Source organism: Lithobates pipiens, unplaced genomic scaffold, assembly GCF_037356315.1.
Source record: "Lithobates pipiens isolate NorthernLeopardFrog02 unplaced genomic scaffold, aLitPip1_a1.2 Scaffold_121, whole genome shotgun sequence".
In the NCBI taxonomy this organism is placed as follows: domain Eukaryota; kingdom Metazoa; phylum Chordata; class Amphibia; order Anura; family Ranidae; genus Lithobates; species Lithobates pipiens.
The window spans coordinates 275599-291329 of NW_027507709.1; the positions used below are offsets into that span (position 1 = coordinate 275599).

Here is a 15731-nt window from a genome sequence, read left to right on the forward strand (position 1 = left end):
CTTGTTCATGGAAGACACTGCGGATCTGAAAATGCCGGTTGCTTGGCCGTTTTTATATGGATAAGGAAGGTCATGTAACTTTCAGGTCTAAATACTGAACCCTGATGCAGCCAGCCTGATTAGCATTTTCAGATGGACAGCAATGACCTATACAGTGTATGGCCAGCCACTAGATGAAGTGGGGGAGGGTTAGAACCCATGTCTGGCTTTTATTGCGATCCCCGGCTTCATTAGAGGGATTTCCCCTGACTTCCTGCCGCCATTGAGGGGTCCCTGTACAGGAAGTGGGGGGGGGAATCTGTCTAACAGTGCTCTGGCTAAAAGTAAAACCAGACAGGGGGTCCATTCCTCTCCAAATCCATCGTAAAATTGGTTTGGAGAACACTAAGTTTATTCTGGATCCAAGGGCGCCTCCTGCTGTCTGAGGATGGTAAATGAACATTATATTATTCTTTATATAATACACATTAGACATTTGGAGGACAAGATTGCAGTTCCATGTATTGGGGGGGAGGATCTGGATATCCTCAGATTCCTGGGCAGTGATTGGTACACGGTTCCTTACTGTTCTTCCAGGTGATACCCCGAGACAATGGCAGGTTCCAGGTCTGGCCTCTGGAAAGGGTCAGGAGATTGAGGGGAAGAGGTTCCCTACACACAGTGGGGGTGGCACAAGAGATGGGTGTCAGGTTGTTCTCAGTGGGGACCCGGCCTTCGGAGTCCAAGAAGGGGGGGGGGGGGTGGAGGGTTCTGCTGCAAACCTGGAAGAAGGCAATTTACTAAGATGGGGGGCAGTGTGAATCCAGAGCCTCTGATTGGCCAAGGATCTTACAATCCTAAACTCCGTCTTCATATGGCAGGAATGGTGGTAAGTCTGGAGGAGAGGTGAGCGGCTTGGACATCCTGGAACCTCTACATGGGGAGGAACATCGGAGGAAATATGTCTGAACACAGCGGTGGTGGCGGAGGGTCTTATCAGCCAGGAAGCCTCAAGCAGCAAAATGCCAGTAGAAGTCTCGGGTGCAGCAAGAGGGCGGGGAAAACCTGAGAGGGTTCTAGATGCCAACTTGATGGAATTAAAGTGGGAAAAGTCCACCAGTGATCTTTACTCCAAGACCAAAAGTGTCCTTTACTACTGGGCCACAGATCACCTTTACTCAGGAGCCTCAAGGGTTTCACTAGTGTGGGGCCACACGTGAACTTTACTTCAAGACCAAAAGTGGCCTTTACTACAGGGCCACAAGGGTTCTCTACTATGGGGCCACAAGTGACCTTTACCCAGGAGCCTCAAAGGTTCTCTACTGTGAGGTCACAAGAGAGCTTTACTCCAGAGCCACAAGGGTTCTCTACTGTGGGGCCACAAGTGACCTTTACTCAGGAGCCTCAAAGGTTGTCTACTGTCGGGTCACAAGAGATCTTTACTCCAGAGCCGCAAGGGTTCTCTACTGGGGGGGGGGGGGGGGGGGTCACAAGAGATCTTTACTCCAAGACCAAAAGTGTCCTTTACTACAGGGCCACAGATCACCTTTACTCAGGAGCCTCAAGGGTTTCACTAGTGTGGGCACACATGAACTTTACTTCAAGACCAAAAGTGGCCTTTACTACAGGGCCACAAGGGTTCTCTACTGTGGGGGTCACGAGATCTTTACTCCAGAGCCACAAGGGTTCTCTACTGTGGGGGTCACGAGATCTTTACTCCAGAACCACAAGGGGTTCTCTACTGGGGGGGTCACAAGAGATCTTTACTCCAGAGCCGCAAGGGTTCTCTACTGTGGGGCCACAAGTGACCTTTACCCAGGAGCCTCAAAGGTTCTCTACTGTGGGGGTCACAAGAGATCTTTACTCCAGAACCACAAGGGTTCTCTACTGTGAGGTCACAAGAGATCTTTACTACGGCTCCACAAGTGACCTTGACTCCAGAGACACAAGTGTTCTATACTACAGGGCCAAAAGTGACATTGACTATGGGGCCTGTACTTTATGGCGGAGCACATCTCCAGGTGGTCACAGATGTCCTCTGTCTGGATGACCAGCTCCACTTCTCCTCCTGACCTGTACATATAGGAATTCCCACCCCCCCGGGAAGCGGCTAGTAAATTGGTCATGGCACAGTGCAGACGTTTGGTCTCCATCGTTGTATGGCACAGGAAGGTCATTCAGAAGTACAGCGCCCCTCCATGGAACCTTCTAGATCTTAGCACCACGATGAACACTGCTTAGTAAACGTGACCCAGCAGTCCATAGTAAGGCCACAGAGAGTCCAGTAAACAATTCTATGAGGAATCTCTCTGATATCTGAGATTTCAGGCACTGGGGGAAGTGTTGGGTAGACTGCCTAGAGGCAGAGGATGGCACTGACATGGCACTGTCCCTTCCTCTCATTGGCCTGTCCCAGGAGATAGTTCCAGAAAGGTCAGGAATTGAGGTATTTTGGAAAAGGCGGAGCCTCTGCTGCTCATTGGACCGACATACAATCAAAGGCTTCCATGTGGATGGTCAGGCCTCACTGATGCCCCCCATCTGCCACATGGGGTCATTGAAGTCCTGCTCAGTCAAGTTGACGGTGTAGGGGACGTCGACGATTGAGGTAGACGGGTCGCGCTGATTGCTGGACGATCGCCAGGAGTTCAATGGCCGCAGGGAATTCTTAAACCTCTGATGAAAACAAAACAGAGATATTAGAGCACAGACAGTTCTCATTTCACTTTTATACTTCAGCCACGTTGTAGATTGTAAGCTCCTATGTCCAAGGCTCTGTGTTATCACATATTTATATATTGCGCTCCTCAAGTCACCAATCGATACATTGTACACATTCCATCTCACGCCACAGCAAAGGATGGCGCTATATAGCCAACTCCTCCTAACACTGAAGTCAGGAGACTGGGGGGAGGGGGGAGTTGTAGACCTCCATACACATCGTACAATACGGGAAAAGATCTACTCACATCGACCAGCGTCCCGCTCTCCCGGAAAATGGCGACTCCGGCCCAGATGGGAATCTGGATGCAGCACAGGGTGCCCAAGCATATGCCCAGCGCCTTGCCCCAGCGCGGGTACTCATAGTGCCCATAGTGCAGCGGAGTATTGTACATTTCCATGAAGATGTAGAAGAGGATGAACTACGGGAGAGAAAATCGTTATTAGAAATGAAATCTATACACAGTGACCCAACTATGGCCAAAGATGGCGTACATCTACTACGGGGGTGGGAGGGGGCAAAGAGGGAGGTTGTTGGGGGGGTTTAGGTGAAGGTGGGTGACACAGGTGTACGGAGGGGGAACAGGTGAAGGTGGGCGACACGGGGGGGGGGAATTAGGTGAAGGTGGGCGACACGGGAGGGGGGGATGAGGTGAAGGTGGGTGAAGGGGGGGGGGGTTTAGGTGAAGGTGGGTGAAGGGGGGGGGGGATTAGGTGTAGTGAAGGTGGGTGAGACAGGTGTATGGGGGGGAGGGGGGATTAGGTGAAGGTGGGTGAAGGGGGGGGGTTTAGGTGAAGGTGGGTGAGACAGGTGTATGGGGGGGGGGGGGGGGGTTTAGGTGAAGGTGGGTGAGACAGGTGTATGGGGGGGGGATTAGGTGAAGGTGGGTGAAGGGGGAGGGGGTTTAGGTGAAGGTGGGCGACACAGGGGGGTTTAGGTGAAGGTGGGTGAAGGGGGGGGGGGGGGTTTAGGTGAAGGTGGGTGAAGGGGGGGGGGGGTTTAGGTGAAGGTGGGTGAGACAGGTGTATGGGGGGGGAGGTTAGGTGAAGGTAGGTGACCGGACTTTCTTCTCTGGGACACTCACCAGCAGGAGGACCGGTGTGCAGAATACCCAGCATGCCTTGAAGTAGAGGAGGAGTTTGGTGCACCAGGGAGGACAGTGGCAAATCATATCCACAATATCCTGACAGAACTGATTCACCCCTGAGAGACAAAATCCAATAATGACCGAGAACATCATGAGAATGGAAAACCATTGGATACCCCTCCCCCTCCCCCTCTCCAGACCATACCCCCCCCCACCCCCTCTCCAGACCATACCCCCCCCACCCCCTCTCCAGACCATACCCCCCCCCACCCCCCTCTCCAGACCACACCCCCACCCATCCCCTCCCCAGACCATACCCCCCCACCCCCTCCCCATACCATACCATACCCTCACCCACCCCCTCTCCAGACCACACCCGCCACCCAGCCCCTCTTTAGACCATACCCCTCCCCAGACCACACCCCCACCCATCCACTCCCCAGACTATAACCCCCCCACCCACCCCCTCTTCAGACCATACCCCCCACCCACCCCCTCTTCAGACCACACCCTCACCCACCCCCTCTTCAGACCACACCCTCACCCACCCCCTCTTCAGACCACACCCTCACCCACCCCCTCTTCAGACTATGCCCCCCCACCCATTCTTCAGACCACACCCTCACCCACCCCCTCTTCAGACCACACCCTCTCAGACTATACCACCCACCCCCTCTTCAGACCATAACCAACTGATTGTCACACGGACCCCTCTGGGGCCTCGGTCCGCCGCACTCACCGTAGAAGAAGGCAATGCCCAGACACATGAAGAGGGTGATGATGATGAGGCCAAAGCTGGTGCTGTACGAGTCAATCAAGGTGAACCAGTAGATGCCGCCCTGTGGAGGAGAAGGTAGATACCAGAGATTGAGCCTCACTGACCCTCCGTCACACTGGGGGGGGTATAGACCAATTCCCATAATCAGATAATTGCCCCCCCAGTATCACTGAAGACGGCAAGCAAAGGTTTTTGGTGGATTTTCAGAGGATCTGTTCTTTCCAGTTTCCACACCGCAACACCGAGATCTGGGATGAAATCTCCAATCCTGGTCTTCAGAACCACCAGCTCTCTGATTGGTCAGATGTGTGCTGGGTAGGAACCACCAGCTCTCTGATTGGTCAGATGTGTGCTGGGTAGGAACCACCAGCTCTCTGATTGGTCAGATGTGTGCTGGGTAGGAACCACCAGCTCTCTGATTGGTCAGATGTGTGCTGGGTAGGAACCACCAGCTCTCTGATTGGTCAGATGTGTGCTGGATAGACATGTGCAGAACCAAAACATTTGCTTCCTTTTGAGTCTTTATTTAAAGGATTTTGTTTAATTTAATTTGTTTTGCAGAATTTATTTTCTAATTAGATTCAAATTTTCCAAATTCTGTCAAATTCAATTCAGAAATTTAAAATCGGCATTCGATTCACAATTTATTCTATTCAAAATTAGAGTTTTGAAAGTCGAGTATATTCTATATTATTCTAGTCTTGTATTTTTTCTTTTCAATTTGAATTTCAGAAAACTGATATATTCTATTCTTTTATTTCCTATGCTGTTTTTTTTTCTATTCTTGTTTTCAAATTTGATTACAAAAATTTTCAAATTTTCAAATTTGATTACAAAATTCGATTCGAATTTAGTCCAAAATTACGTTTCGTTATTTCGCATTTGTTTAAATTCGTTACTATTTTACTTTGGAAATTCAAATAAATCCGAATTTCCAAATAACAAAAAGTTTGTCCAAATTTAAGTTCGGAATGAAATGAAGCGCACATGTCTAGTGCTGGGCTCCACCCTGGCAAAGGAGGTCTCCGTTACACATATGTGATTTGTTTCGTTCTAAATTTTTTTCATTTTTTTTTTTTTTTTTTACGAATTTCGACAAATTGCTTAATTGGTAAATTCAAAAATGAAAAAAGTTGTAAATTCAAATATTCGAAAAAAATTCAGAAATTCTAAAATCTGAAATAACTAATAATAACTATTACTAAATTGTAGGTATTGGAATTTCCTTTCAAATTTTACCGAAGTTACGAATTATCCGAAATAACGAACGCCACATCTAAACGAATGGAACGCAACAAATTAATAATAATAAAAAACAATAATAATAATGTTTTATTATTATTTATTACCTTCCATTTGTTTACATGTGGAAATCGTTATGTAGCCAGGTCTCCGGCCTCCTTCAGTCTCATGAGAACCTCCAGAGATAGCCGAGATCCTCCTGTATGTGGTGGTTGTGAGGCACGGTGGGTGCAAGATGGAAGTTATTGGGCGCCAGACACTTCTTGGATGCAAAAAGAGATATTTATTTCTCTTACAAACTTTTATGTGGGGGGGGAAAGGGTTGGGGCCAGGACACCCTTCAGTAGTTACAAGTTCAATTAGCAGAGACTTCAACAGGAGGACAGCCGTACAGGAAAAGACCTCCAGCCAGACGCCACATCTGCACGTGTAGGAATGCCGTCTCCTAAGGAACTGATAAAGGGGGTTGTTGCCAAACACAAAGTGTAACATTTCCTTCACTTTCTCTACAATCACTTCTTGTAGTTCTCCAACACTGAGCCCCCCGTGTCTCTCACGAGACCCTCCGATTCACTGCCACCTAATCCCCTGGAGCTCCTCCAATCTTCATGGTGGTATCTTCCCTCAAGTGCCACCCCCGCTTCCCTGATGGGTCCCTAGCTTGGCACTCCAGATACTTCTCAAGCTTCACCCCACTGGCCTGCCCGGTCACTGGCTTGGCACACAAGGCTGCTCTACAAGCGTCACCTCCGCGGGTTGGGTCCCTGGCTTGGCACACAAGGCTGCTCTACAAGCGTCACCTCCGCGGGTTGGGTCCCTGGCCTGATACCCACTGAAGTTTCCCAATTCTTCACCGTCCACCGGTTGGTGAGAATACGGCTCCGGTACTTGCTTCAGTTACTCACTGTGGTCCCCGGTAATAAGGTGGTTGGTCCCTTAGTGCCGACCATGACATGTTCTCCGGCTGGCAGAACCGTCACTTCTGGTTGGACTGCAAGCCGCAATCCCAACCCTGCACTGCCCTCTTACTTCTGGATAGGCCCTCACACAGCCTGGCAGCCAGATGTCCCTGGGATAGGCCTCCATCTCTGGCATAGCAGCCCGGGGGCACATAACACACGTCCAACCAGACAGCCGTCCGGGTGGCACAGAACCCGGATCACCTGACTCCGCCCGAATATATAGGCTCTCCCCCCGGATCACCTGACTCCACCCAAATATATAGGCTCTCCCAGCAGGCCAAGGGATTCAAGAAAACCCCTGCCTATTGGCTGAGATACCCCACATACTTATAACCTGTCCTTGGGCCCATTGGCTGAGATACCCCATATACCCATAACCTGACCTTGGGCCCATTGGCTGAGACACCCCATATACCCATAACCTGACCTTGGGCCCATTGGCTGAGACACCCCATATACCCATAACCTGACCTTGGGCCCATTGGCTGAGACACCCCATATACCCATAACCTGACCTTGGGCCCATTGGCTGAGATACCCCACATACTTATAACCTGACTTTGGGCCCATCGGCTGAGATACCTCACATACTTATAACCTGGCCTTGGGCCCATTGGCTGAGACACCCCATATACCCATAACCTGACCTTGGGCCCATTGGCTGAGACACCCCATATACCCATAACCTGACCTTGAGCCCATTGGCTGAGACACCCCATATACCCATAACCTGACCTTGGGCCTATTGACTGAGACACCCCATATACCCATAACCTGACCTTGGGCCCATTGGCTGAGACACCCCATATACCCATAACCTGACCTTGAGCCCATTGGCTGAGACACCCCATATACCCATAACCTGACCTTGAGCCCATTGGCTGAGATACCCCATATACCCATAACCTGACCTTGGGCCCATTGGCTGAGATACCCCACATACTTATAACCTGACTTTGGGCCCATCGGCTGAGATACCCCACATACTTATAACCTGACCTTGGGCCCATTGGCTGAGATACCCCATATACCCATAACCTGACCTTGGGCCCATTGGCTGAGACACCCCATATACCCATAACCTGACCTTGGGCCCATTGGCTGAGACACCCCATATACCCATAACCTGACCTTGGGCCCATTGGCTGAGACACCCCATATACCCATAACCTGACCTTGAGCCCATTGGCTGAGACACCCCATATACCCATAACCTGACCTTGGGCCCATTGACTGAGACACCCCATATACCCATAACCTGACCTTGAGCCCATTGGCTGAGACACCCCATATACCCATAACCTGACCTTTGGCCCATTGACTGAGACACCCCATATACCCATAACCTGACCTTGGGCCCATTGGCTGAGATACCCCACATACTTATAACCTGACCTTGGGTTGTCCTTCTCATATCTAGTACCACCTAGTGGTAGAAGAGAAAAGGTCCAAGAAGGCAAAACTTAGGGAGAAATCAACAGATCTCTAACAATCAACCAGGATAACTACGTCTGCCAAGTAAATTTGTGAGGAGCTCCCGGCCTAAACTCCAGGGGGCCACAGTTATTTCGGATGATTTGCGACTTCGGATAACTTCGTATTCGTTACGTTCGCTAACAGACAAATTTGAAAAGAAAAATTCCAATACCTAGAAGTTTCGAATTTACGAATTGCGATCAAAACAAAAACAAATGAAACTAAATAAAAATTTTTTTTGGGCAGTGCGCCCTGTCCAGTACAGATGGAAGCCAGAAGAGCAAAGAGCTGCCAAGTGTGTGGGCGGAGCTTTGAGGGGAGGTCCTGGGTGGTCTCCATCTGTGGGACGTGGTTTGTCCTTTTGGGATGGAAGATGAATGTTGAAAACCCTCTGCGAGGAAAACGGATCAGTTATTGGTTTTTTGAACGTTCTTTAAATAAAAATGGACAATAAAAACCCTTCAGAAGAATTGAGCGAGTGGCCATGTCCACGTGGAGCGCGTTCTCACACTATACACACACGCCATTGGCTGATGACGGTGTGATGTCACCTCAGTAATATATCTGGAGAACATACAGCAATGGTTATGTGGTCTCACCTCAGTGACCAGCAGAAGTCCCATCAAGTAGAAGAAGAAGCAGAGCGCCCCCAGGAACATCGTCTTACGTTTCCAATCCCGCAGTGCCGGGAACTCATCCAATATGGCCGTCGTGATCCCTTCCATATTCCCAAACTTGTAGAGGAGAGAGAGAAGAGAGTCACGGGAGATGAACGTCAGATCTAGAGTATTACAGAGTGTGATGGACTACAGAACATGGAAAATATGTCAGCCGGGACACCAACCCTATAGAAGGCCAGCCTCAGGTAGGTGCTCAGCCGGGACACAAGCCCTATAGAAGGCCAGCCTCAGGTAGGTTCTCAGTCGGTACACAAGCCCTATAGAAGGCCAGCCTCAGGTAGGTGCTCAGCCGGGACACAAGCCCTATAGAAGGCCAGCCTCAGGTAGGTGCTCAGCCAGGACACAAGCCCTATAGAAGGCCAGCCTCAGGTAGGTGCTCAGCCAGGACACAAGCCCTATAGAAGGCCAGCCTCAGGTAGGTGCTCAGCCAGGACACAAGCCCTATAGAAGGCCAGCCTCAGGTAGGTGCTCAGCCAGGACACCAACCCTATATAAGGCCAGCCTCAGGTAGGTGCTCAGCCAGGACACAAGCCCTATAGAAGGCCAGTCTCAGGTAGGTGCTCAGCCAGGACACAAGCCCTATAGAAGGCCAGCCTCAGGTAGGTGCTCAGCCAGGACACAAGCCCTATAGAAGGCCAGCCTCAGGTAGGTGCTCAGCCGGGACACAAGCCCTATAGAAGGCCAGCCTCAGGTAGGTTCTCAGTCGGTACACAAGCCCTATAGAAGGCCAGCCTCAGGTAGGTGCTCAGCCAGGACACAAGCCCTATAGAAGGCCAGCCTCAGGTAGGTGCTCAGCCAGGACACAAGCCCTATAGAAGGCCAGCCTCAGGTAGGTGCTCAGCCAGGACACAAGCCCTATAGAAGGCCAGCCTCAGGTAGGTGCTCAGCCAGGACACCAACCCTATATAAGGCCAGCCTCAGGTAGGTGCTCAGCCAGGACACCAACCCTATATAAGGCCAGCCTCAGGTAGGTGCTCAGCCAGGACACAAGCCCTATAGAAGGCCAGTCTCAGGTAGGTGCTCAGCCAGGACACAAGCCCTATAGAAGGCCAGCCTCAGGTAGGTGCTCAGCCAGGACACAAGCCCTATAGAAGGCCAGCCTCAGGTAGGTGCTCAGCCAGGACACAAGCCCTATAGAAGGCCAGCCTCAGGTAGGTGCTCAGCCAGGACACAAGCCCTATAGAAGGCCAGCCTCAGGTAGGTGCTCAGCCAGGACACAAGCCCTATAGAAGGCCAGCCTCAGGTAGGTGCTCAGCCAGGACACAAGCCCTATAGAAGGCCAGCCTCAGGTAGGTGCTCAGCCGGGACACAAGCACTATAGAAGGCCAGCCTCAGGTAGGTGCTCAGCCGGGACACAAGCCCTATAGAAGGCCAGCCTCAGGTAGGTGCTCAGCCAGGACACAAGCACTATAGAAGGCCAGCCTCAGGTAGGTGCTCAGCCGGGACACAAGCACTATAGAAGGCCAGCCTCAGGTAGGTGCTCAGCCGGGACACAAGCCCTATAGAAGGCCAGCCTCAGGTAGGTGCTCAGCCGGGACACAAGCCCTATAGAAGGCCAGCCTCAGGTAGGTGCTCAGCCGGGACACAAGCCCTATAGAAGGCCAGCCTCAGGTAGGTGCTCAGTTCCTGGAGGTCATGCAGAACCCCAGGGGTCAGGAACTACACTGTATTGAGTCACATGTATTCTACAAAGAGAACAATCTCAGTACAGGCGGGCTGCGGTTCTGATCAGCTCATAGGACAAGCACCAGAGAATCTGATTGGCTCACTTTTTTTGTGTTGGTAATTTGTTATATTCACAGTAATAGGACGTACACTTATGGCTTGGTCATCACTTACAGCCAGCAGTTCTTTGCCGGGACATTTTACTGCTGTGCTGTGAATTGCTATTGTAAAGACACAGAGAAATGTCAGAGGAGGGAGGGGGAGGCAACACTGACCAAAGACTAGAACACCCCGGAGAGAACTAATGGCAGCTATTGGTCAACATGTGGACAGCCGGTAAACACCAATCTGCAGACTTCAAAGATGGCGGTTTGGCGTCTGATGTGTTATATGAAGGGAGAGCGGCGCTCTGTGTGTAGGAGGATTCATGTATCGGAGGGAGATCACTTACCAGAGTGTCCACTCCCAGCGTGAAGAGCATTAAGAAGAACAAGATGGACCAGAAGACCGAGCCAGGAAGAAGAGCAAGGGCTTCTGGGTAGGCAACAAATGCCAAACCAGGTCCTGCGGGGAGACAGTGGATGGTTATTGTGGTCAATGCAAGTCATTTCCATACTATGATGTCATCACTTCCTCACAGCATCCTATGACTTTGGGTCTGACCTCCACACACAGACAGACGAGGGCCCGGGACCTCCACACACACACAGACAGACGAGGGCCAGGGACCTCCACACACACACAGACAGACGAGGGCCCGGGACCTCCACACACACAGACAGACGAGGGCCCGGGACCTCCACACACACACAGACAGACGAGGGCCCGGGACCTCCACACACACACAGACAGACGAGGGCCCGGGACCTCCACACACAGACAGACGAGGGCCCGGGACCTCCACACACACACAGACAGACGAGGGCCCGGGACCTCCACACACAGACAGGCGAGGGCCCGGGACCTCCACACACACAGACAGACGAGGGCCCGGGACCTCCACACACACACAGACAGACGAGGGCCCGGGACCTCCACACACACACAGACAGACGAGGGCCCGGGACCTCCACACACACACAGACAGACGAGGGCCCGGGACCTCCACACACACAGACAGACGAGGGCCCGGGACCTCCACACACACACAGACAGACGAGGGCCCGGGACCTCCACACACACAGACAGACGAGGGCCCGGGACCTCCACACACACAGACAGACGAGGGCCCGGGACCTCCACACACACACAGACAGACGAGGGCCCGGGACCTCCACACACACACAGACAGACGAGGGCCCGGGACCTCCACACACACACAGACAGACGAGGGCCCGGGACCTCCACACACACAGACAGACGAGGGCCCGGGACCTCCACACACACAGACAGACGAGGGCCCGGGACCTCCACACACACACAGACAGACGAGGGCCCGGGACCTCCACACACACAGACAGACAAGGGCCTGGGACCTCCACACACACACACACAGACAGACGAGGGCCCGGGACCTCCACACACACACACACACAGACGAGGGCCCGGGACCTCCACACACACAGACGAGGGCCCGGGACCTCCACACACACACACAGACGAGGGCCCGGGACCTCCACACACACAGACGAGGGCCCGGGACCTCCACACACACAGACGAGGGCCCGGGACCTCCACACACACAGACGAGGGCCCGGGACCTCCACACACACACACACACACACACACACAGACGAGGGCCCGGGACCTCCACACACACAGACGAGGGCCCGGGACCTCCACACACACAGACGAGGGCCCGGGACCTCCACACACACACACAGACGAGGGCCCGGGACCTCCACACACACAGACGAGGGCCCGGGACCTCCACACACACAGACGAGGGCCCGGGACCTCCACACACACAGACGAGGGCCCGGGACCTCCACACACACACACACACACACACACACACAGACGAGGGCCCGGGACCTCCACACACACACAGACAGACGAGGGCCCGGGACCTCCACACACACACAGACAGACGAGGGCCCGGGACCTCCACACACACACAGACGAGGGCCCGGGACCTCCACACACACACACACACAGACGAGGGCCCGGGACCTCCACACACACAGACAGATGAGGGCCCGGGACCTACACACACACACACACACACACACACACACACACACACACAGACGGGGGGCCCGGGACCTCCACACACACAGACGAGGGCCCGGGGCCTCCACACACAGACAGACGAGGGCCCGGGACCTCCACACACACACACACACACAGACACACAGACGAGGGCCCGGGACCTCCACACACACACACACACACACAGACGAGGGCCCGGGACCTCCACACACACAGACAGATGAGGGCCCGGGACCTCCACACACACACACACACACACACAGACGGGGGGCCCGGGACCTCCACACACACAGACGAGGGCCCGGGGCCTCCACACACAGACAGACGAGGGCCCGGGACCTCCACACACACACACACACACAGACGAGGGCCCGGGACCTCCACACACACACAGACAGACGAGGGCCCAGGACCCACACACACACACAGACAGACGAGGGCCCGGGACCTCCACACACAGACGAGGGCCCGGGACCTCCACACACAGACACACACACACACACACACACACACGAGGGCCCGGGACCTCCACACACTCACGGGAGGGCCCGGGACCTCCACACACACACACACAGACAAGGGCCCGGGACCTCCACACACACACACACACACACACACACGAGGGCCCGGGACCTCCACACACTCACGGGAGGGCCCGGGACCTCCACACACACACACACACACACACACACACGAGGGCCCGGGACCTCCACACACTCACGGGAGGGCCCGGGACCTCCACACACACACACACACACACACACACGAGGGCTCGGGACCTCCACACACACGGGAGGACATGTGACATTGTGACAGGGATTAGGAGGACGGTTAGGAAATGGGATGAGGGGATTAAATTCGGGTTCAAGGTTTGTGTTGAGGGAACAGGTTGTGGCTCAGGACTTGAGTGGAGGATCAGGGAAGAAGGTTGAGAAAACACAGTAAAATTCAGGGATGGCTGCGGCTGGATGACGGCCAAGGATTAGATTTAGTGTAAAGTATTCGGATGAGGATTAGGGATTACAATGGTGTTCAGGGGCCCTGGTTACGGGGCCAAGGATTATTTTGAGGGCCAGGAATTGGAATGAGCGCCAGGGATTAGCTTGAGGGTCAAGCATTAGGTTGAATGTAAAGAAGTAAAATGAGGAATAAGGATTACATTGGCATTCAGGGATTAGTGTCAGGTTCAGGGATTAGTGTCAGGTTCAGGGATTAGTGTCAGGTTCAGGGATTAGTGTCAGGTTCAGGGATTAGTGTCAGGTTCAGGGATTAGTGTCAGGTTCAGGGATTAGTCTGAGGGCCAAGGATTAGGATGAAGTCCAATGATTGGGTTGAATGTAAAGGATTAGATTGAGGTGTAATGACTGCATTGGAGTTCAGGGATTAGGTTGAGGATTAGGGATTACATTGGGGTTCGTGGATTAGTCTGGGGTTCAGGGATTACATTGGTGTTGGGGGATTACTCTGGGGTTCGGGGATTAGATTGGAGTTCGGGGATTACATTGGTGTTGGGGGAATATTCTGAGATTCAAGGGTTACGATGGTGTTGGGGGATTATTCTGGGGTTCGGGGAATTTTCTGGGTTTCGGGGACTAGATTGGTGTTGGGGGATTATTCTGGGGTTCAGGGGTTACATTGGTGTTGAGGGAATATTCCAGGGTTTGGGGCATATTCTGAGATTCGGGGGTTACATTGGGGTTCAGGGATTATTCTGGGGTTCGGGGATTAGATTGGTGTTGGGGGAATATTCTAGGGGTTCAGGGGTTACATTGGTGTTGGGGGATTACATTGGTGTTGGGGATTATTCTGGGGTTTGTGGATTTTTCTAGGGTTTGTGGATTTTTCTGGGGTTCTGGGATTTTTCTGAGATTCGGGGGTTACATTGGTGTTGGGGGATTATTCTGGGGTTCGGGGTTACATTGGTTTTGGGGGAATATTCTGAGATTGGGGGGTTACATTGGTGTTGGGGGATTATTCTGGGGTTCAGGGGTTACATTGGGGTTTGGGGATAATTCTGGGGTTCGGGGATTAGATTGGTGTTGGGGGATTATTCTGGGGTTCTGGAATTTTCTGGGGTTCGGGGATTAGATTAGTGTTGGGGGATTATTCTGGGGTTCAGGGATTACATTGGTGTTGGGAGAATATTCTGAGATTGGGGGGTTACATTGGTGTTGTGGGATTATTCTGGGGTTCAGGGGTTACATTGGGGTTTGGGGATTATTCTGGGATTCAGGGGTTACATTGGTGTTGAGGGAATATTCTGAGATTCGGGGGTTACATTGGTGTTGAGGGAATATTCTGAGATTCGGGGGTTACATTGGTGTTGAGGGAATATTCTGGGGTTCGGGGATTACATTGGTGTTGGGTATTATTCTGGGGTTTGGGGATTTTTCTGGGGTTACATTGGTGTTGGGGGATAATTCTGGGGTTCAGGAATTAGATTGGTGTTGGGGGATTATTCTGCAATTCGGGGATTACATTGGGGTTCGAGGAATTTTCTGGGGTTCGGGGGTTACATTGGTGTTGGGGGAATATTCTGAGATTGGGGGGTTACATTGGTGTTGGGGGATTATTCTGGGATTCGGGGGTTACATTGGGGTTTGGAGATTATTCTGGGGTTCAGGGGGTTACATTGGTGTTGAGGGAATATTCTGAGATTCGGGGGTTACATTGGTGTTGGGGATTATTCTGGGGTTCGGGGATTTTTCTGGGGTTCGGGGGTTACATTGGTGTTGGGGGAATATTCTGAGATTGGGGGGTTACATTGGTGTTGTGGGATTATTCTGGGGTTCAGGGGTTACATTGGGGTTTGGGGGTTATTCTGGGGTTCGGGGATTACATTGGTGTTGAGGGAATATTCTGAGATTCAGGGGTTACATTGGTGTTGGGGGATTATTCTGGGATTCGGGGGTTACATTGGTGTTGAGGGAATATTCTGAGATTCGGGGGTTACATTGGTGTTGAGGGATTATTCTGGGGTTCGGGATTT

General features: G+C 52.5%; 1 protein-coding gene across 1 annotated transcript in view; it reads right to left on the reverse strand.

The window, feature by feature from the left end:
- Window positions 1–11: 11 nt before the first annotated feature.
- LOC143973825 (sodium-dependent proline transporter-like) overlaps window positions 12–15731 on the reverse strand; it is a gene marked incomplete at its 5' end in the record, with an annotated part of 31387 nt that continues 15667 nt past the window's right edge. The window contains 6 exon segments of the mRNA XM_077474707.1: window positions 12–2655; window positions 2949–3122; window positions 3786–3904; window positions 4528–4627; window positions 8846–8980; window positions 11043–11155. Coding sequence (XP_077330833.1) covers window positions 2497–2655; window positions 2949–3122; window positions 3786–3904; window positions 4528–4627; window positions 8846–8980; window positions 11043–11155 — 800 coding nt within the window.